The sequence below is a fragment of the Anomaloglossus baeobatrachus genome, chromosome 1 (genome assembly GCF_048569485.1).
Source record: "Anomaloglossus baeobatrachus isolate aAnoBae1 chromosome 1, aAnoBae1.hap1, whole genome shotgun sequence".
Lineage (NCBI taxonomy): Eukaryota > Metazoa > Chordata > Amphibia > Anura > Aromobatidae > Anomaloglossus > Anomaloglossus baeobatrachus.
In genome coordinates, this window is record NC_134353.1 from 938122648 (window position 1) to 938146365 (window position 23718).

At 49.3% G+C, this 23718-nt stretch overlaps 1 protein-coding gene across 2 annotated transcripts in view; it reads right to left on the minus strand.

Moving 5' to 3' along the window:
- The window catches only part of LOC142256625 (class I histocompatibility antigen, F10 alpha chain-like), a 148980-nt gene that overhangs the window by 55102 nt on the left and 70160 nt on the right, over positions 1 to 23718 (minus strand). For both annotated transcript variants that reach the window (XM_075328419.1, XM_075328410.1), the window contains exon 3: positions 11495 to 11773. In XM_075328419.1, the coding sequence (XP_075184534.1) occupies positions 11495 to 11773 (279 nt within the window). The remainder of the gene's footprint in view (positions 1 to 11494; positions 11774 to 23718) is intronic.

Here is a 23718-nt window from a genome sequence, read left to right on the forward strand (position 1 = left end):
GGAAGACCTGCCTTACCGCCCCACCTGGGAGCTTGTAAGCTGCACCTCGCAGAACCCAGCCCGCAAGACACGGCGCAGCAGATCAAAGCGTCCTCCAACACCACAGTCTCCAGAGCAGAGGGAGGTCACAGCCAGAGACCTGGAGGAGAAAAGGTGCCTAAGAAGGTCTGAAGCCCAGGATAGAGGACCCCTTTACAGAGGAATAGTAGAAGACTTCAACCTAAAAAGCGGATACGGCTTCATTGTCGTGAAAGGAATAAAAGAGGGCATATTCGTAAATCAGAGAGATGTTCAAGCCCACCTGCCCAGAGGACATTCAGGCAGAAATTTGAAAATTGGGGACTTAGTACAGTTCACCTTACATCAAGGAGAAAGGGGCTACTATGCCTTAGACGTAGCACCATGTCCAAGACAAGAAAGAAAAGACAGAGATACAGAAACAGATGCAGAAAAGGAAACAGATGAAGACCAAGAACGGAAAGATAAAGAACCTACAGATGAAACAACCACGGACGACGACGGAGAGCAAGAAAGTCACAGGTGCCAGTGCCCTACGTGCCCACGCCCTGGTGAAAATGAGGAGTAAAGAGTAAAAGAAAAGTAAGAAGAGAAGTTACTGTTTTGACCAGTTTTGTTTTGCAACGTTCTCAAGTTCAAGTAATGTGCCCACAAAAACTATTGTGAGAAATAAACTTTAAGGCTATGAACTTGCTATAGCCACAAACTCTCGCAGTGTAAATAGTTACACCAGTGGCACCACCACCAGGGCCAGCCTGTTTAGGGGCTTGGCTCGTCTGCAACCAGGGGGGCCCGTCCGTAGAAAAGGGCCTTGGCTCACCTGCGACCAGAGAGCACGCCTGTTTATGGGGCCTTGGCTCACCACCACAAAGAGGGTACCTGGTCAGCACCAACTGTGGAGGCCGCCTCTGCATCCTGCCAGAAGAGGCTGAAGGCGCGGATCCACCAGGCCAGGTATACCCTGAAACCACCAGCCCATGAAAGCCGCCTCTACATCCTGCCAGAAGTGGCTGAAGCCGCGGCCAACGGGAGAGGAAGATTGGAGGAAAGGTCTGGGGAAACGGATGGCCCAGACCTGGTTACCAACAGGACCGGTGACCTGCCTCCTGAGAGGGTTTTGGGTGGGTTAACGGACTTGTGGGTGGAGGGTGGTGATGTACGATAACTGGTGATCTTAAAATGTTTTACCATGTTTTAATGTTTTATGCATTTTAAAATGTTGTCTTGCAGCCCGAGGACGTGCTGGTGATAACTAAGGGGGAATGTGGCGCCCCTGACCTGGTCAGGCACCACTGAGTACTGCATCCATGCTGGGGACAGTACAATACAGGTAATCCAGATGGCTGACAGGGGTGTGGAACACAGGCGCATAGTGACCAGGTCTCACACATGTACCCATGAGAGGACCCCTGGGGATCCCAGGAGGGGGCAAGCCTTCACCTTCACTGGAATAGTGGAGGGGGTAGAGCCTCCATCTCCTCTCAAGGGGTGTGGTAAGAGAGTCTGGTTGCTAGGTGGCGTAGGCAAGAACAGGAGAGGAGGGGCAGTGAGTCAGTTAGAGCAGAACTCCATAGGGCTCAGTGAGGAGCAGACCTGTGGGGCTGTTGCTGTCTAACAGCGCCCGCGCAGTGGCTACAGACGGGGGAGAACGGTCAACTAGGAGTGCTGCCTGAAAGCCAGCTTCAGCTAGAGAGTGCACGGAGTGGGAAGTAAGGAGACTGCTAGAGAGCACCAGGCCCAACCGGGCGGCAGATCCCGAAGCGAGGATAGATTCACCTTTCCCTGCTAAACCTGCCGGTGTGGGGCTCTTAAAGCCCACACCACAACACTACAAAAGCCGCAGCCACGTAACCGCAAGTTAGGGCCCATAGGTCATAGGAGGCAAGAGGCTGGAGTGGCCTGGTCCGGGGAACAAGCACACGGCGAACGAAGGGGAGAGAGGCTTCAGCATCTTCCCTGGGTGACCCCCATAGGGACTAAAAGTCGGGGTCACCCCAAACCACCAAGGGCTAAGGAAGGCGAGTCAGTAGTCACCCTCATAAAGTCAGCCTGAAGGATACCTGGTTCCTACCTGGTTCATCTCAGCTACGCCCGGGTTACTCACCCTGCCACCTGAAGTGAGTAAAAACCCTGAAAGACATCCTGCCTGTGTGGTCATTCTGCGACTTGTGGTACTACAAACCTACACAGGGCCCTGGGGCTTGCCTCACTCTCAGGAGGCTATTCCAACTAACTGCACACACCATCAGCCCCAGGCGACCCTCAACCTGCAGTGGCGGTCCCTACTGGCCGCAATACTGAGAGTGGCGTCACGATCAAAAACAGAAGATTTCCTACCAGTGACGGAGATCCAGCAACGTGGAGTCCCTGAAGGTAACGCACCGACACCGACACCACACCTGTGGGGCTTCACAGTATTCTTACAGCAGATGAAAGGTTAATCAGCAGGCCTGGTTACAGACGCCAAAGCACAAGGTACCTGAACACAAGCTTGTCTAATGACGAGACAGATGAGTATCTTAAGCTGGCCGTAAAAGGCCTTGTGTGGCGACGTCACTGGAGTTTGCCGGCCAACTCGTGAAACGTAAAAATGAAGCACTGCAAAGGGCACTGGCCATAGGGGAAAGGAACAGAGGACGGCCCTAGAGCCAAGACAGGTCCATAACCGCTGTAATATACTGCCACAGAAATTGATAGTTATACAATTTAAAAGGTAACCTATCACAGGATTTGTCACCTATAAGCTGCGGCCACCACCAGCATTCTATAATGCAATATATAAGTGCCATGGCCGATCTGTATATAAAAAAAACATCCTTTATTATACTTATCTGCATGGTAGTCTGATCTGATGGGCTTTGCTGGTTTCGGTCTAGCGCCTCCTATCTTCTTGTGATCGCCGTCCTCCTTTCCTGCTCCATATTGATGACGTGTCCTACAGCATCAACACAGAGGCCTCCATTGCGGGTCCTTTCCCCCCACCACCACCATCATCACATGCCTAGTTCCTCACTGTCCCTCCACTCACCCTAGCTAGTGAAAAGGCCAGTGAGTGCACTAGACGTCACCTAGACCTGGGAACATAGACAAAAAGGATATCCATAAACATCCTCTATCGCAGCCAGCTACCAGGGTTGCTAACAACAGAACTCCAGCAACAGGACTCTAGCAGCAGATCATCATCAGCTCCTAGAGACTTCCTTCCTCCATGGTGGCTAGCTCAGAATGCAATATATAACCAGCATCATGTGATGGATCATGTGACTATTTAAAGAAGATGGGAGTGGTCACAAACCAGCTGCTCCTGAGATTGGACTAGCTAGCAACTACCAGCAAGGAAAATGACATTAACTTGCTGCACCAAGAGAAAGCAATCACATTTAAAATCAAATCCCAGAGCTGTCACAAGTCTTTCAAGGATGGGAGACACTCATAACAGCAATTACTAAAGAGGTGACACATATGACTTGGTGTTTTTGTGGCACCCATGAGGCTTCAGTTGCCACAGGGTACTGCATCTCACTTAAGGTGCAGTACTTATCCCGGGTAATTGATGATGCCTCCCATAAAGGGATATAACAAAAATTGCGGTGCTCTAATTCTGCCCCGGAGTGCTGCAATTTGCTGTGGGGTATGTGGCGTCCCTGAGGCTTCAGTCACCACAGGGTACTGCATCTCACGTAAGGTGCAGTACTCATCCCGGGTAAGGAAGAGGTTAATCGCTGGTGTTTCTCACATTCACAAACCACACACAGTTAGGTGCTTTCCCACTGGTGACTGGACTAGGGTAGACATGGGGGTGGCCATCACGAGGCATGGGATTTTCCTGGTCAATAGGACAACCACCTGGGGGGTGGGCCCCACTTGGGGCAAAGGGAAGGAGCATCTTCACACTTAGTCAAATTCCCCCGGGCACAGCTTGGGGGGAGGAGCACCGTCGGGACTTGGGTCCATTCTTCTTTTACCTCACACTTCTGGGAGTGCCATAGGACCCGCGGGTTAGAGCAGGTAGCTCAGCCTGGGTTCTCTACAGCTACACAGGATTCCAGGGTCTGCGGAGACTGCAGGAAACACCCGCAGCCTGTTCCATATTCCACACATCGGGATTGGAAGGACTCCAAACAGAAAGGACACACAGTGGGGACCTCGAATTGCTCGAGATCGACTGGGGCCCATCACGGCAGAGACCGGTACTCCAGGGGTGGCAACCAGACTGTAAGTAAAGAAACCTTGAACCACAGAGACTGTGTCAGCCTGTCCTTGCCGGCGCCATCGCCCCGTGCTTTGGCACCAACGGCCACTACAACTCCCATCATCATCCTCCCTGGGGCCCGCTCTACCTGTGGGGAGCAAAACCATGCCGGCTGCGATACCATCAGCCCCTGAGGACAGCACCCACAGTGGCGGCTAATCCCTGGCCGCATATCACAGGTGGCGTCACGAGACAATCATCCTCATCATCTCCCCACCATCATCCCGTCCCTTCCATCCATCCATCACTTTTTAGGGACACCTCGAGGTCATAAAACCGGGAAGGGCCACCCGTTACATCCCCTGACCCTTTACCGGCCCGGTGACGAGTATTTTCCCCAGGCCCAGTGGGGTGCTCCATTTTGGATTTTAGATTTCCTTTAAACATAAAATGGAGAGTCATAGTCAGAGTGAGACTAAAGGCTACTTTACACACTGCGATATCGGTCCCGATATCGCTAGTGTGGGTACCCGCCCCCATCTGTTGCGCGACACGGGCAAATCGCTGCCCGTGCCGCACAACATCGCCCAGAGCCGTCACACATACTTACCATCCGGCGACGTCGCTGTGACCGGTGAACCGCCGCCTTTCTAAGGGGGCGGTCCGTGCGGCGTCACAGCGACGTCACTGAAGCGTCACTGAACCGCCACCCAATAGCAGCGGAGGGGCGGAGATGAGCGGGACGTAACATCCCGCCCACCTCCTTCCTTCCTCATAGCGACCGGGAGGCAGGTAAGGGGAGCTTCCTCGTTCCTGCGGCGTCACACGCAGCGATGTGTGCTGCCGCAGGAACGAGGAACAACTTCGTTACTGCTGCAGTAACGATTTTTAAGAATGGACCCCCATGTCACCGATGAGCGATTTTGCACGTTTTTGCAACGATGCAAAATCGCTTATCGGTGTCACACGCAACAGCATCGCTAATGCGGCCGGATGTGCCTCACAAATTCCGTGACCCCAACGACTCCGCATTAGCGATGTCGCAGCATGTAAAGCCCCCTTAAGGCTATGTGCGCACGTTGCGTACTGGCCCTGCAGAAATTTCTGCAGCGATCTGAACAGCACACGTGCGCTTCAAATCGCTGCAGAAAATGTCCGTAGTGGAAAAAAAAAAGCCGATTCCATGCGCTCTGCCTGCAGCTCCTGCCGTAGACAGGGCAGGGGCTGCAGGCAAAGCGCACGGAAGAAGTGACATGTCACTTCTCAGAACGCGCGCTTCGGGCAGCAGCCGAAGCGCTGCGCTCTAATACGCCACGTGCGCACGACCCCTGCACAATCTCTATAGATTATGCTGGGGACGCAGGACGCATGCAGTTACGCTGCGCTACAAAGCGCAGTGTAACTGCATATAATTACGCAACGTGCGCACATAGCCTGACTCTCAAGGCTCGTTCAGTGTGGAACATAGCTGCAGATAAAAGATGCTGTAGACAAGTCACTTGCTTATCTATTAAAGTTTAGTGCACAATGTAGTAAGAGGCAGAGTACCAAATCTTATCTCATCTAGAAACAAGGGTGCAAACGCCTTTATTTTTCAAAAATTGCAATGATAAAGGACTATATAGTAGAGGACATTTATTGTATACCTCTATATATGGACTTATGCAAACATACAAATACAGTGGCATTCAAACGTTTGGACACCCATGATCAAAATAACTTACTATGAACAGTTAAGCAAGCTGAAGATGAAATGATCTCCAAAAGGCAGAAAGTTAAAGATGACATATTTCCTTTGTATTTTAAGAAAGAAAAAAAATATTTATCTTTTACATTTTAAAATTAGCAAAAAAGGAAAATGGGCCGATACAAAAGTTTGGGCACCCTGCATGGTTTGTAGCTAGTTGAACCCCCCCACCCCACACCTTGTTAAGTATCACAGCTTCACAGCTTGTAAATACTTTTTGTAGCAGCCAAGAGTTTTTCATTGCTTGTTTGAGGGATTTTCATCCATTCTTCCTTGGAAAAGTCTTCCAGTTGCGTGAGATTCCTGACTCGTCTTGCATGCACTGCTCTTTTGAGGTCTAGCCACAGATTTTCAATGATGTTCAGATCAGGGAACTGTAATGCCTGCTTTACACGGTACGACCGATCGTGCAATTTCACGATCGATCGTACCTGCCCCCGTCGTTTTTGCGTCACGGGCAAATCGCTGCCCGTGGCGCACAAACTCGTTTAAACCCCGTCACACATACTTACCTTCCGGACGACCTCGCTGTGGGCGACGAACGTCCACTTCCAGGCAGCCGCCTGTGGGACCCGTCCATCCAGCCGTTTGTTTTACCTGAGACTTTGTGTACATCATTGGCTGAGTGAGTACCACCGTGCCGTGCGGCACAGCGCTGCCCCCGCGACCCTGCACCTCGCCAGGCCCCATAACCCGCCTGCCATCCATCCCTATCCCATCACCAGGCCCCGGGACAACCAACCCCCTACCCACGGAGGGAAGAACTAACATCCAGGCTGCTCCCTGTCATCGCTCCCAGGATCCCCGTCCAGAGCAGCGGTGGTGTCACCAATCTCACCACAACCGTGGGTGGTGTTACGGACAATATCAAATCCCCACAATCAATTCCCCCCCCCTTTTCACTCACGGACGAGGAACGCCGCTCGAGTCCCCGGGATCCGGCCCACTGCTCGCTCCACCACCGAGCAGCAGCAGCCGGACCCGAGCAGTGGGAGAGCGCAGCGTCCCCTCCTCTGCCCGCGACAACTTGGCGTCACGAACAGGATCTTACCGCTCTGCCGTCTAGTAGAGGTGCGCCTTGTAACCACCGGAGGTGTCCGGCCGGAAAATTTGAGAAGCCCCCATCTTGGGCGCGAAAAATCCCCGCTCGAGCGTCTCCTCGAGCAGTGGAGACGCGAAGGCCAAAACCCCGCCCCTGAGAGGAGGAGCCGGAAAGAGACTAAGGGGGACTGATGGCGTCTGGCCGCATGTAGCTCGCGGCTATAAAAGCAGGGACGCCAGGACCCTGCGGCCATCTTGTTGCTGGTTCCTGGAAGAGGCCGCCAGAGCCATGTTTATGCCGTCCCGCAGCACTGTAGCCCCCGCGCCTGGAATCACGGCGTGGGTGGAGATCCGGACCGCTCAGCTCCAACAACGGCTGCAGGTCAAAATGCAGCTCCTCCTGGAGGAGTGGGAGGCCGACATGGCGGAGGTTGTGGCGACCGTGCGAAGACGCGAGGAAGAGGGAGTTTCGGAAGGGAGGGTGAGTGACCCACGCCCCTGTACCCCTAATGGGTCGGTCATCGCGGCCGAGGGACCCGGTCCACACCCGCTCGCCCAGCTACCTCCCCCGCTACCCGTATTGGTCGCCGCACCCCCGCCACTTGGCCCGCTACCACCGCAACCGGTAGCGGTACCCCGCACGTCCGCCCAGGCGGATCGGCCTGCAGCCGGAGCCCGTGATCGACCAGAACAGCTACCGTGGAAGGTGCCGAAGCCTGAACCGGAGGAATCTGCGGAGACTACCCCCGAGCCGGAGCCGACAGGCCGCTCCGTGCAGGAGGCCCGGCGGAAGAGGACCCCTGCGCCCATCCCCCACACCTCGGCTGAGGCCCATCGCTCGAGCCACCGAGCAGCAGCGGCCGCTGCAGCAGCGGCGGCCGGACCCGAGCAGTGGGAGAACGCAGCGTCCCCTCCTCCGCCCGCGACACATATATATTAAGGTTAGATGTTATCCTTTATCCCTGTCTATTTCACATTATATTTGCGGTGATTGATACACATTATACAGTTTATTCTCTATTTTTCCCTTGGAGGAGTGCTCATATATGTGCTATCCGCACCAACTTAATTCACCTTTCGACTAGCTGTCCAGCATCCTGGCCAGATGATACTTTGTCATCTTGCCATCTGCATACAGGTATTATATTATACTGTAATGTATTTACTTCTTAGAGACATACCAAATAATAATTAAAAAAACATATACTATGTTATTAACTATGAATAATTTTCACTAGATTGGCACCCTAGCTCTAATTGAGCCGTGCACAACGTGCACATAAGCAGAGAATCCCTACATACAGAACCACAAACACAGACGGGATTTCATTATCGATCCAAGATTGGAATATTCCATTTCTATCATTAGGTATGTTGCGCATTCTCCTATTAGCAATTCTCTTCCGTATGCTTTTGTCCGGATAACTTATTCCTTTTTTTCTTACAAACATATCTATTAAAGATACTTTACGTATCTAGACGAGTGACTGCCCACACCAGCACCGTTTTTTCACCTATCTTGGGACTCCTACATATCTAGGTGAGCCCTATAACCCCTGTTCACCCATACCACCCTCTTATTAACATCCACCACGGTACTCTCCCTCCTACGTCTCACTCCACTTCACTATACCCTTGTGCTCCACAAAGCTCTGTCTATTGACCCATCAACTAACTACTGTGTTCTCCTCCCTTATAAATCTTTTGTCATATATAATCGGTATTAATAATTGTTGATGTATGCAAAATGAACATCCATGTTTATACTGATCAATTTTTCTTATGTTCTTATGTCTATTTTCGTTAACATGTTTAGTCAGTCTGTCCGACCAGATGAAGGCCGAGACTAAGGGGTACTTTGCACACTACGACATCGCACGATGTCGGTGGGGTCAAATCGAAAGTGACGCACACCCGGCGTTGCAGGCGATGTCGTAGTGTGTAAATCCTTTTTGATACGATTAACGAGTGCAAAAGCGTCGTTATCGTATCATCGGTGTAGGGTCCGACATTTCCATAAATGCCGGTGCAGTGACGGTCCGATGTTGTTCCTCGTTCCAGCAGGCAGCACACATCGCTGTGTATGAAGCCGCAGGAGCGAGGAACCTCTCCTACTTGTGTCCCGGCTGCAATGAGAAGGAAGAAGGTGGGCGGGATGTTTACATCCTCCGCTGCTATTGGCCGCCTGCCTTGTGACGTAGGGCAGGTGAGTGCATGTGAAGCTGGCGTAGTGATAACATTCGCTACGCCAGCAATCACAACATATCGCATGTGCGACGGGGGCGGGGACTATGGCGCTCGGCATCGCAGCATCGGCTTGCGATGTCGCAGCATGCAAAGTAGCCCTAAGGCCGAAACGTTATAGGCGGACTTTCTGCAATTGTATCACATTCCCTAATTTTTCTTTCAATAAAAAGAACAAGAAAAGATTCAGACGTTTTTCATCTACTTTTTTGACTTATAATTGGGAAATATAACAGTGTGCCGGAGTTACTTCCTTTTTCTTGTAGCATTTTTTCCTCCTGAGCACCTGTGACAGGTGACGCTAGGTCCACTTCCGTTCTTCATTATATATACAGTATCAGTCCCCTCAGAATATTGCCTCCCAGTAAGATCGTTCTGGTTGCCTATAGCAACTGCAGAAGTAACTGGGGCCTCATTTATGAGAATAGCCTGCCAGTAAGCTTGTTCTGGTTGCCTATAGCAACCTGAGTGCAGCTTTCAGCATTGAAACTGCCAAGGTAACGTGAAAGTTGAGCTCTGATTGGTTGCTATGGAGAACTAGACCCTTATCAAACATAACCAATAATCTATTCACTATATAGCGCTGAATTGGTCTTTCTGTCCGAAGCTGTGCCAGGGCGTGTGCAGTGCTATCTTCACGTCAACATAGCACTGTGCACACACTGGATGTCACCTCTGCCCGCCCACACCAGCCTCATTGTGAGAAAGGGGAGAGGTGAGGAACCGCCCGCCCACACCACACATGTCATGGTGAGGGAGGGTTTTAGGAGTTATGTGGCGTCAAAACAATTCCTCCACCCTGTAACGTCCATGCGGTGGTATGCCCTGTCAGCAGTATGCAGACACCACGTGACCTAAAGATAGCTGCGCTTGTACACATGCTGCTGGCCGGCATCCTGTGGTAGGTTGCGGGATGCAGGGGTTTGTCTTCTGCACCAGGGAGCGCCAGGTCTCCAGGGAGGTTGCACAGTGCTGTGTGTATAAAAAGGCCGGCAGTGGTGTCTCAGAGCAGGACACAATGTGGACGCCGGCTGAGGTCACTGATGTCACTGCGCCGACCACAAGGGTGTGCGCTGCTGCTCTCTGTGATCTGCCAATACACACACCTGGCCAATTCACTTACGTCACCTGCGCCAACAACCGCATGCTACTGCTCTGTTATCTACCAATATTTTTTTCTTTTCATTCGCTATATAATGCTGAATGCGTCCTTCTAGCCGAAGCCAGGTCGGCTTGTGTTTAGTGCTATGTTCACATTGTAGTTGAGTTCTTCAATAAAGCGCATGCGTATACTATCAACTCCGGTGCCATTTATTTTAAGACACTTTTTCCTGTGAATATGACCAGTCAACAGTTTTTTTTCCATGATGTTCACAGACACAGCGTATTCAATAAAATGGCATCAGAGATTGCAGTTTGCGAATGCACTGACACCGGCCCCATTTTAGTGAAGAATTCAACTACAACGGAAACATAGTACTGTGCATGTACTGGCCGTTGGGATAATGGTGGCAGTAGTGGCAAAAAATGTATAAAAAAAGGGGAGGAAAGCAGCCAGGGAGGAATAAATAAAAACGATCCAACCCACAAAGTCCCGCCCAGATGCTAAATCATCGACAACTAGGCATAGAAAGGGTTCAGTAGCTAGTAATGATATAATGCTGACCGCGTCCTTCAGTATGAAGCCGGGATGGCAAGAGGACATGCCCCAAGCTGCTGATTGGCTTCAGGACGCACACTCAGCTGACGTGTATTGTGGTGCAGAGACCCGTTGGGTAGCTGCACGGCAATATACGCCTCCAGCCAATCAGGGGCCAGTAGCTAACATGCCAGACATTGGCATTGCACGGTGGTCGTGTCAGCTGCTGGCCTCTGTACAATCAACAGAAGAGGACACTGCTTGTCAGGTAGAGGATGAAGGTGAGAACAATGTTTTTATTCTCTAGAGAATAACGGCAGAACGGGGGATGTACCGGATGGAGCCCAGGATGGGGAACCCATACATCTGACCAATATTTAATAATGGGGGACAATGCCCGAATTTTGCACTGGGAACCATCAGACTCTAATTACGCCACTGCTAAAGACTACTAAAGCTGATAACCCGCACTGTGTAAAGAGAGGGAGTGCTGTGTACATGGCCGTGTGATGGCCAGAGCTCCGCACACATTAAATATATCATACAAGCATCACACACATGTAAATGTGACAGGACGGAGCACAGACCGTGGAGCTGTGATGATGGCGCTCACCTCTCCTCTCAAGATCTTCTCTCCCGTTCTCCACATGTTTTTTTAGCCACTTAATACAGACATTCTCCAGATAATTCTTGTATCTCTCCCCCACTTGTTGATCTGGGCTGTTCCATCTCCGTGCAGAGATCTGAGCCTCGGCCATGGTGGGGAGAAATGTCCATGTCTGTGTGTCCAGGGCCAGGAACTCTCTCCCATCATATCCATGCTGCTGATACCCTGTGATGCCGCCGTCATCTCTCAGCTCACAGCCGTGCATCGCCTGGAGAATATGGAAACCTGCAGACATCACAGGAACGTGTTACACAGCACAAATGTCATGTATATACAGAGATCTGTACAGTGTATGTGTGCAATATACAGGGGGAATGTGCAGTGTATGATATACAGTACAGACCAAATGTTTGGACACAGCTTCTCATTCAAAGAGTTTTCTTTATTTTCATGACTCTGAAAATTGTAGATTCACATTGAAGGCATCAAAACTATGAATTAAAACATGTGGAATGAAATACTTAAAAAAGTGTGAAACAACTGAAAATATGTCTTATATTCTAGGTTCTTCAAAGTAGCCGCCTTTTGCTTTGATTACTGCTTTGCACACTCTTGGCATTTTCTTGATGAGCTTCAAGAGGCAGTCACTGGAAATGGTCTTCACTTCACAGGTGTGCCCTGTCAGGTTTAATAAGTGGGATGTCTTGCCTTATAAATGGGGTTGGGACCATCAGTTGTGTTGTGCAGAAGTCTGGTGGATACACAGCTGATAGTCCTACTGAATAGACTGTTACAATTTGTATTATGGCAAGAAAGAAGCAGCTAAGTAAAGAACAACGAGTGGCCATCATTACTTTAAGAAATGAAGGTCAGTCAGTCCGAAAAATTGGGAAAACTTTGAAAGTGTCCCCAAGTGCAGTGGCAAAAAACATCAAATGCTATAAAGAAACTGGCTCACATGAAGATCGCCTCAGGAAAGAAGTCCAAGAGTTACTTCTGCTGCGGAGGATAGGTTTATTCAAGTCATCAGCCTCAGAAATCTCAGGTTAACAGCAGCTCAGATTAGAGACCAGGTCAATACCACACAGAATTCTAGCAGCAGACACATCTCTAGAACATCTGTTAAGAGGAGACTTTGTGCAGCAGGCCTTCATGGTAAAATAGGTGCTAGGAAACCACTGCTAAGGACAGGCAACAAGCAGAAGAGACTTGTTTGGGCTAAAGAACACAAGGAATACACATTAGACCAGTGGAAATCTGTGCTTTGGTCTGATGAGTCCAAATTTGAGATCTTTGGGACACTTTCAAAGTTTTCCTAATTTTTCGGACTGACTGAAGTAAAAAAGTAATGATGGCCACTCGTTTTTCGTTTAATATTTCTTTATTATTTTCAAGAAAAATTATATAACAAAGCATGAATATAGATAATTTTGTAGTGCCCGGTTTTACAGAATATGAAAAAGTTGCAATTTTATCTGGGCATTTAAATCTTATACACCATATATTACAGTGAGCTTTATCGTAGGTCTTACAAGAAAAATTCTTCATAACATCCTCAATGACATCTTATCCCACGTATATATCAGTCGTTTATCCTTGTTCTATTTAATATATAGATGGCAATATCATTCTGAATATTCCTGCCATATATTTCAACAAGTGAACCTATGTACACTAATTAGATAAGTAAGAAGAGGAAAAGAGGGGAAAGAAAGGGATGAAAGGAGAAGATGAAGAAAGAGAAGAGAGAGGAGAAGGAAAACAAGAGAAAGAGAGAAGAAACGGAAGATTCTGTAGGGTTCTGTGACGTCGCACCACACCACCCTCCCGTCAGGGGGGCCACTTCGCCCCGTCATACATCAATGTGTCAGCGTGCCCGTGAATAACCAGGATTGGAATTGTTGTGTTTCTCTGAATTGAAGCCACGGATACCAGGTGGAAAACCATAGTGAGTCTCTCCCTTCGTCAAATGCTTTTATCTCTTCCAAACGTCTCAGGGTATCCATAGCCCCCACCCAGTCTGCTCTTCTCAATGTATAGGTGGACCTCCAATGTTTCGGTATGATCTGTCTCATTGAGATCATGAAGTATGAGAGCAGACCTCTCTTTGCCTTAGAGATTGCCCCCCCCGTACATTGAAAGGAGTGCCACTTCCGGCGAGGGTGTCACTCCCACCTGATGTAAATGATTATAGAGAGCAAAGACGTCTTCCCATAATCCCTGGATCCCTGGACAAGACCACCAAACATGCAGCATTGTGCCCACAGAGGATTGACACCTCCAGCAAGTGTCTAAAACCTCTGGAAACATTCTATGGAGCCTGGCGGCTGTCCTGTACCACCGTGCGAGGATTTTATAATTGAGTTCCTGCATTCTACATGAGATGGTGGATTTGTGTGTTAGGTTAAATGACTTATGCCACTGTTCTTTGGAAAAAGTCTTTCTCAGTTCTGACTGCCATTGCCCTACATACTCGGGCAGGTCCACCCCCGTCTCCCCAGACACTGCTATGTTGCAGATTATCGAGACTGTGTGGGAAGGTGTTTCTCGAAGGAAACATAATCTTTCAAATGAAGTCAAATCTCTATGTATCTCAGATCCCGGAGCCAGTGAGTCTACAAAGCTACGTAGTTGTAAGTATTGAAACCAATGACTTGGCTCTCTAGGCCGGTCATCTAGTAAGGACATCAGTGGTCTGCAACCCTGTTGAGTAATTACATCTTTAACACGTGGGATCACTCCCGTCGGCGTTGAGATTAAGCTGGGATGGAGTTCATGTAGCCAGCACTGGAATGCAGGGTTGCCCACCAGTGGCGTCATAGGGCCCGGTTCCCCTGTCAGCCTATATCGCCTATTGGCCTTCCTCCATGCGGTAGCCAGAGAAAAGAGGATCGGGGAAACTCCCAGGGTCTCCAAGTTGATTCTAGATGATAACCAGAAGATTCCCTGTGTCATGGTCGGGTGTAGATCACATTCAATCTCTACCGACAATTTCCTGTCCTTGTTATGGAGGAGATCCAGTATGGCCACTCGTTTTTCTTTACTTAGCTGCTTTTTTCTTGCCATAATACAAATTCTAACAGTTTATTCAGTAAGACTATCAGCTGTGTATCCACCAGACTTCTGCACAACACAACTGATGGTCCCAACCCCATATATAAGGCAAGAAATCCCACTTATTAAACCTGACAGGGCACACCTGTGAAGTGAAGACCATTTCCGGTGACTACCTCTTGAAGCTCATCAAGAGAATGCCAAGAGTGTGCAAAGCAGTAATCAAAGCAAAAGGAGGCTACTTTGAAGAACCTACAATATAAGGCCCCTTTCACACGTCAGTGATTCTGGGACGTTTGTGCTTTTTTTTAAACGTACCAGAATCACGGACATACGCAGACCCATTATAATGAATGGGTCTGCTCACACGTCAGTGATTTTTCACTGCACGTGTCTCCGTGCAGCGTACCCGCGTGTGCGTGATTGCTGGACGGAGACATGTCCATTTTTTTCTGGCATCACTGATGTTCCACGGACCACGCAGTGGTGTGGTCCGTGAAACACGTGCCAGAAAAAAACGTGCATTTAAAATAATAAACATTTTAACTCACCCGGCTTCAGCCGCGCTCTCTGCAGCCCGTTCTCCCTGCTGCTTCTAAGCCGGCTGATTACTGTCGCGCATCTTAATGATGCACGACACAGCCGACCCAGAAGCAGCTGCTGCGGGGGTCACCGCCGGCCGGATGCTGCATCGCGGGAGGATTCAGCACCACGGAGAGCGGGAGCGGGCACAGGTGAGTTGATTTCTAAGTGCAATCACGGGCCACGGAGAACGGAGCCCGGATTGCACTTAGACAACCCACGTGTGCCGTGAATCACGGCACACGCAGGGACATGTGCGTGTTTTACACGCCAGTGAAAAACGTCACTGTTTTTCACTGACGTGTGAAACGGGCCTAAGACATATTTTCAGTTGTTTCACACTTTTTTGTTAAGTATTTCATTCCACATGTGATAATTCATAGTTTTGATGCCTTCAATGTGAATCTACAATTTTCAGAGTTATGAAAATAAAGAAAACTCTTTGAATGAGAATGTGTGCCCAAACTTTTGGTCTGTACTGTATGTGTATTATTATAGCAACGTTATGAAAAAATTCTGAATAATATTTTTTCAAAAAAGCAAACAAGTCCCAAATAATTAATAATAATCTTTATTTATTATAAATCTAAAATAAACACACAATTAAAAGATATGTGTACAGCAACAGACAGAGAACCTAGCAGCATAAGGGTAAGTTCACACAGTGCGTTTTTCGCAGCGTTTTTGCGCGTTTTTTGGGTGCGTTTTTGCTCAGAACTGCATGACTTTGCTTCCCCAGCAAAGTCTATGAGTTTTCATTTTTGCTGTCTGCACACAGCGTTTTTTTTAGCTGCGTTTTTGTGGTGACCACAAAAACGCAGCATGTCAATTATTTTTGCGTTTTTCACTGCGTTTTGCACCCATTGAGTTCAATGAGATTTTCAAAAACGCAATGAAAAACACAAATTGCAAATATAGCTGCGTTTTAGTGCGTTTCTATGACACAGCTATAAATGCAAGGGGTGGGTAGTAAAGTGACATGTACAGGAAGAGGAGTCCTTCTGCCAGTAAACACAGAAGCGTGAATCCTCCCGGTACCGTCACCACCGCTTCCACCTCCAGTCCTGTGCATGTCCGCTCCCGTGCGGCGTCATGTCTGGGCGGGAGTTGGAGGCAGCAGCGAAAACAAAAGTGAACAGTAGAAAAAAAAATGTCATACTCACCTGTCTGCAGACTCCCGGTGCCATGCCCGCTCCCAGCTCCTCTTCCGGTACCGCCGCTCCGGCTGTGTGCCGACGGCCGGGCACCTCCGATAGCTGCAGGACCTGGCGCTGATCACCTGATGCAGTCACCTGACGTATCAGCTGATCGCAAGTCTCGCGGTGACGCCAGCGCCCGGCTTAACCTGTCAGCGGATGCCGTCAGGAGACTTCATCAGCTGATTACCGGCAGCTCCTGCAGCGATCGGACGGGATTAGACTCCGCTCCAGGAGCTGCCGGTAATCAGCAAATAAGTGAGTATTTTTTTTTTTTGCACTGATGCATCATCTGATTGTATAAACGGCTTTTATACAATCAGCTGCTGTGTCGTGTGATTCACATCCTGGAACCTGACACATCATCTGATCGCTCTGCCTTCCAGCAAACCGATCAGATGATATTGGATCCGGATTGGACGGCGCGGGACCTTTGACCCAGGATTACTGCGGAGGGGGGTTCTTTATTTCAATAAAGATGGAGTCACTAATTGTGTTGTGTTTTATTTCTAATAAAAATATTTTTCTGTGTGTTGTGTTTTTTTTTATCTTTACTAGAAATTCATAGTGGCCATGTCTAAAGCCCACCTTACACGTTGCAATTAGTTGTACAATCGCATTTGCGATGTGACACGCCCAGGTTGCATACGGGATCTATGAGATTTCACGTTGGTCGTTCATTTGCTGTCACACGAGCGTTAGTAGTCTATGTTAAATTGATCAATGTTATGTGCGATCCTTTAGATCATGTGATCTGTGACGTATGCATTGGGCACCTTTTTTTTTTTTTTTTATTTATTGACTTGCCAAGCGTGTGTAATGTGTAGGGATGCGTTTTTACTATGTCATCTGCCATTCAGCTCTGCTACATGGCCGCTAACAGCAGACACAGACAGCCATGTAGCAGAGCTGAATGGCAGATGACAGCAGACACAGACAGAGCCGCACTGTCAGAATGAACTCGGGTGAACTTCACCCGACTTCATTGTCATGCTGCGGCTCTGTCTGTGTCGCGTCCTGATTAGCGGTCACCTGTGAAGGGCTCACCGGTGACCGCTAATCTCCTAAGTGACTGAAGTTAGCAGCCCTCTCTCATACTCACCAATCCCCGGCGCTGCACGGCATTCACACTGCTCCGGCGGCTTTTACTGTTTTGAAAAAGCCGGCCGCCCATTAAACAATTTCGTATTCCCTGCTTTCCCCGCCCACCGGCGCCTATGATTGGTTACAGTGAGACACGCCCCCACTCTGAGTGACAGGTGTCACACTGCACCCAATCACAGCAGCCGGTGGGCGGGTCTATACTGTGTAGTGAAATAAATAATTAAATAATTAAAAAAAACGGCGTGCGGTTCCCCCCAATTTTAAAACCAGCCAGATAAAGCCATACGGCTGAAGGCTGGTATTCTCAGGATGGGGAGCTCCACGTTATGGGGAGCCCCCCAGCCTAACAATATCAGCCAACAGCCGCCCAGAATTGCCGCATACATTATATGCGACAGTTCTGGGACTGTACCCGGCTCTTCCCGATTTGCCCTGGTGCGTTGGCAAATCGGGGTAATAAGGAGTTATTGGCAGCCCATAGCTGCCAATAAGTCCTAGATTAATCATGTCAGGCGTCTATGAGACACCCTCCATGATTAATCTGTAAATTACAGTAAATAAACACACACACCCGAAAAAATCCTTTATTAGAAATAAAAACACAAACATATACCCTGGTTCACCACTTTAATCAGCCCCAAAAAGCCCTCCTTGTCCGGCGTAATCCAGGATGCTCCTGCGTCGCTTCCAGCGCTGCTGCATGGAGGTCACCGGAGCTGCAGCAGACACAGCCGCTCCGGTCACCTCCACGCAGGTAATGAAGACAGCCGCGCGATCAGCTGCTGTCACTGAGGTTACCCGCGGCCACCGCTGGATCCAGTGACAGCGGGTAACCTCAGTGACAGCAGCTGATCGCGCGGCTGTCTTCATTACCTGCGTGGAGGTGACCGGAGCGGCTGTGTCTGCTGCAGCTCCGGTGACCTCCATGCAGCAGCGCTGGAAGCGACGCAGGAGCATCCTGGATTACGCCGGACAAGGAGGGCTTTTTGGGGCTGATTAAAGTGGTGAACCAGGGTATATGTTTGTGTTTTTATTCTAATAAAGGATTTTTTCGGGTGTGTGTGTTTATTTACTGTAATTTACAGATTAATCATGGAGGGTGTCTCATAGACGCCTGACATGATTAATCTAGGACTTATTGGCAGCTATGGGCTGCCAATAACTCCTTATTACCCCGATTTGCCAACGCACCAGGGCAAATCGGGAAGAGCCGGGTACAGTCCCAGAACTGTCGCATATAATGTATGCGGCAATTCTGGGCGGCTGTTGGCTGATATTGTTAGGCTGGGGGGCTCCCCATAACGTGGAGCTCCCCATCCTGAGAATACCAGCCTTCAGCCGTATGGCTTTATCTGGCTGGTTTTAAAATTGGGGGGGACCGCACGCCGTTTTTTTTAATTATTTAATTATTTATTTCACTACACAGTATAGACCCGCCCACCGGCTGCTGTGATTGGGTGCAGTGTGACACCTGTCACTCAGAGTGGGGGCGTGTCTCACTGTAACAAATCATAGGCGCCGGTGGGCGGGGAAAGCAGGGAATACGAAATTGTTTAATGGGCGGCCGGCTTTTTCAAAACAGTAAAAGCCGCCGGAGCAGTGTGAATGCCGTGCAGCGCCGGGGATCGGGGATCGGTGAGTATATGAGAGAGGGGGATAGACTGACATGGACAGAGAGTGAGGGACAGAGATAGTGACCGACTGACAGAGATTAGTGACTGACAGACATTGTGAAGCGCTTCAGAACGCAGCTTTTCAGCTGCGCTCTGAAGCGGACCTTTTTTAAGCTGCGGTGCAGAGCGCACACCTGCGCACATAGCATCAGACACCAAAATCGTATGAGGGATGTCACACGTTACAATTGACTAGGTTCGTGCAACAAAACGCTCAATTCTAGAGAATGATACGATGTGTTTGCAATCAACGGTTTTGCGTTCAATCCTGATCGCAAGTAGATGTCACACGCAGATACCTCACAAACGATGCCGGATGTGCGTCACTTACAACTTGACCCCAACGACAGATTGTGAGATATATTGAAGCGTGTGTAGCGGGCTTAATATTGGCGTGACACCATGAATTTCGGGCTTAGGGCCAGCTGATAATATACAGCTAGCCCTAACCCCATTATTATCCAGCAAGTCACCCGTCACCAGGGCAGCTGCAAGAGTTGGATACAGCGCCAGAAGATGGCGCTTCTATGAAAGCGCCATTTTCTGGGGTGGCTGTGGACTGCAATTCGCAGCGGGGGTGCCCAGAAAGCATGGGCACCCTGCACTGTGGATTCCAAACCCCAGCTGCCTAGTTGTACCTGGCTGGACTCAAAAATTGGGCGAAGCCCACGTAATTTTTTTTTAATTATTTCATCAAATTCATGAAATTAAAAAAAAAATGCTTCCCTATATTTTTGGTTCCCAGCCGGGTACAAATAGGCAGCTGGGGGTTGGGGGTAGCCCGTACCTGCCTGCTGTATCTGGCTAGCATACAAAAATATGGCGAAGCCCACGTCATTTTTTGGGGGGGCAAAAAACTCCTGCATACAGTCCTGGATGGAGGATGCTGAGCCTTGTAGTTCTGCAGCTGCTGTCTGCTCTCCTGCATACACTATTGGATGGAGTATGCTGAGCCTTGTAGTTCTGCAGCTGTCTGCTCTCCTGCATACACTAGTGGAGAATGAAGAACATATTGAAGAAGGAAATGACATCAGACCTTTTTTTTTTTTTCAACAATCTTTAATGGCATTGTTCACTGATAAAAAAGCGCATAAAGACATAGTGAGCAAAAACGCAGCAAAACGCAGCAAAAAACGCACCAAATCTTTTTACCGCGGGTGCGTTTTTGTGCGTTTTTTTGCGGCAAAAAAAACGCACAAAAACGCAGCGTCAAAAAAACGCAGTGTGTGAACCTAGCCTAATGATATTGCACATAAAAAAATCCTCAGTGGAAATAAGTGACGTGTGCTCTGCAGTATTGCAAAAAAGCTTCCTCCTTGAATCAATATAAATAGGGCTAAATAATTGCAGTATTTTTATTCAAAACATGTATTGTGTAAAGCCCTTGTACAAGTGGGAGTCATACATAGATACAACCGTGAACAGATCCATCATCCACCTGCGACTGGGTTATATTGCACAGAGTTTCACATGGTTTAGTGACTAGTATATTATTTATTGGTTGTAGTAATTTAGCAGTAGATTTTACAAGGGCTATGGTGTACACATCTTTTAATTGTGTGTTTATTTTAGATTTATAATAAATAAAGATTATTATTAATTATTTGGGACTTGTTTGCTCCTTTTTTGAAAAAATATTATACAGAATTTTTTCATAACGTTGCTATAGTCATGTAATGGGAGTGTCCGTTTATAGAGAGACCATTTTTGTGTTAATCTATGTGTATTAAGTATAACACGAATCACATGTAATGTAGATCATGTATAACATGGGTCACTCACATGAATTATATATGAGTATATGTAACGCCTGCCTGGATCCACAGACTCAGATGGGCTGTAATGGACAGGCTAGAGGGAAGCCACTCACCAAACAGAACCCCCAGAACCCTGAAACCCTTTAACCCCTATACAGGGATTTGGAATTACACAGGGCCCTGGAGATCACTAACTGTGGAAGGCTGCAGTCTGAGAGAGTAGTCATCAGGCAGGGTCAAACCAGGAATTGCGGAACAGGGACAGAATCGGCAGGCAAAGACGTAATCAGAAAACATAGAAGAGGTCAATTCCAGATCGGGCAGCGAGGTACATAAACAGCAGGCAGGAGGGCAGTCAGAAAACACGCAGAAGTCAGCACACAGGAATCACTAAACAGGACAGGGCAGAACAGGAGCCAGAATATCAGAACTATCTCTGGCAGTGGTCAGCAGACAGGAGGGGAATTAAGAAGGGTGTGGTGTCTTCCCATTAACTGTAGCTGAATGATGGTACTTCAGCTGGAAGACACACACCACCTACAGTCAGCCAGTGGTACTGCAGATCCCAAGGAAACCCAGCCCAGTGGATGAGCAGAGCATGAGCCCATCGGCGCCGCTGGCATCGACTCCTCTCCCATCACCAGCACCATCCACGGCAGGAACACGACGTCGCCTGGCGATCGGAGTAGAAGTCGCTGGAGCGGACTCCGGTGGTGACGTAACAGTATAACACGGTCACTCACTTGTATGTTATATAAGTTGTAGTACCCGGCATTGCCAAGGATTGTAACTTATGCAGGCTTTACACGGTACGATCTATCGTGCGATTGCATGATCGATCGTACCCACCCCCGTCGTTTGTGCGTTACAGGCAATTAGTTGCCCGTGGCGCACAAAATCGTTAAAGCGCCGTCACACGCACTTATCTGCTGTGCGACTTCGCTGTGAGCGGCAAAACGTCCACTTCCTGAAGGGGGAGGGACGTTCAGTGTCACAGCAACGTCACACAGCCGCCGGCCCATAGAAGCGGAGGGGCGGAGATGAGCGGTACGTAAACATCCCGCCCACCTCCTTCCTTCCTCATAGCCGGTGGGTGCTGTGGGACGCAGGTAAGCTGCTGTTCATCGCTCCCGTGGTGTCACACGGAGCAACGTGTGCTGCCACGGAAACGATGAACAACCGGCGCCATGTTTAATAATTTTATAAAACCTAGCGATGAGTAAACGACTCACGATTTGTGAGCGATACTGCATCGCTAGGAGGTGTCACACAAGACAACGTCGTGAACGATGCCGGATATGCGTCACGAAAATCGTGACCCCGACGATGCATCGCACGATCTGTCGTCTCGTGTAAAGCCCGCATAAGTCTCTCTCTCTGTCCCTCTCCCTCTCTCCTTCTCACCACCAAAATCATGTTAAGGGCAGAGTCACACTGACGTATGAGTCGCACAAGTGCAATGTGAGAAAATCTCAAATTGCACTCGGCCCCATATAAGACATCACACATGACTCCGGAATGTCTGACTAAAGGCCTTACCATTAACCAACCGACCGTCCCCCATCCACTAGGGTTCTTACCTAAAAGAAACACAAAGACTGTGTAACATTGGATATAAAGGCCACAGCGGCCCCATTTATTAACAAAACAAACAATATATACAAACATTTCAAAACATCCGTTGAAGAACACCCGAAAGGAGGGGGGGAGGTAAATGAAGGTTGACAAAACCATTCAGTGCAACATCGGCTCAACCACCTGCCCTCAGCCGCACCACACCAGCTCGAGGGCACCTAGCAAGATGTTGCCCACCCCATGTCCCGCTGTGACTCAACCCAGCAAGGACCCGTATCACCAATTACTTGCACCACCAGGGGTAACCCGCTCCTGCACTGGGTTCCCCCCTCTCGTCTGTGCAAGCCCCCCCCTTCAGATACCCCCCTCATTTCTTCCGCTGCTGCGATGAAATCACAAACTTCTTCTTCTTCCACGTCCGATGCCGAGTCTACCACCAGGGCGGGCGGGCGGGAATGATTCAGGACGCCGTCCAGGTAACAATGGCCACTCCCACACCTGACCTGACCTATATATGACCCCCCTTAAGCAACACCAACCAATCAAAATGACCCCAGGTCTTAACTGACCACAAAACTCCTCCCCAGATTTCCCACACAAACTGCATTTTAAACTTAACCCTTTAATGACCCTATGGCCTAGTGTGACGCCCTGGAGAATCCAGGTAGTCACAATTAGGCCCCCGCATAACACCGCTCCCACATTTAGGAACAGCAGTCAACCATTTAAAGCCTAGTCACCCCCTTAAGGACACATAGACTCACCAGTGGGTGTGGCCAGGCGGTTGGTGCACACCCACCCAGGGGTTTAGACAGCCCGGGGCGGGAAAGTAAACAGATCAGAGATTAGTGTTGAAGTTCAAGTTGAGAGGAGCTGGGGCTAGGTGTAGTCCCAGCAGGCGTAGAGGAGTTCAATTTGAAGGTGCCAGGGTTGGAGCCCTGGTACCACTGGCTAGGAGGCAGACGGTGGTCTCCGTCAGCAGGAGACGGGAAGACGGCTCGGTGGAACTGAGGAGTGCCGGGCCAGGGTTGGAGCCCGCCGGTACCGACACGGGGAATCGACCCGGAAACCGTAGCACAAAGGGGGGTACTCGGAACCCTGAAGCCAGAAACTAGAACCGACTGGAGCTGGTTAATTAACCGATTGAGGCCAGGACTAGAGGTTCTGTCCCATCCAAAGTCCATCATAGAAGACAACAGCCCACCGATTTGGGATAGGAGGTCACCGCCAGGGCCCATAGATCCCACCGGCCAGTGTCTGCGGGCACGGCTCCTCAGGCCACATCCAGC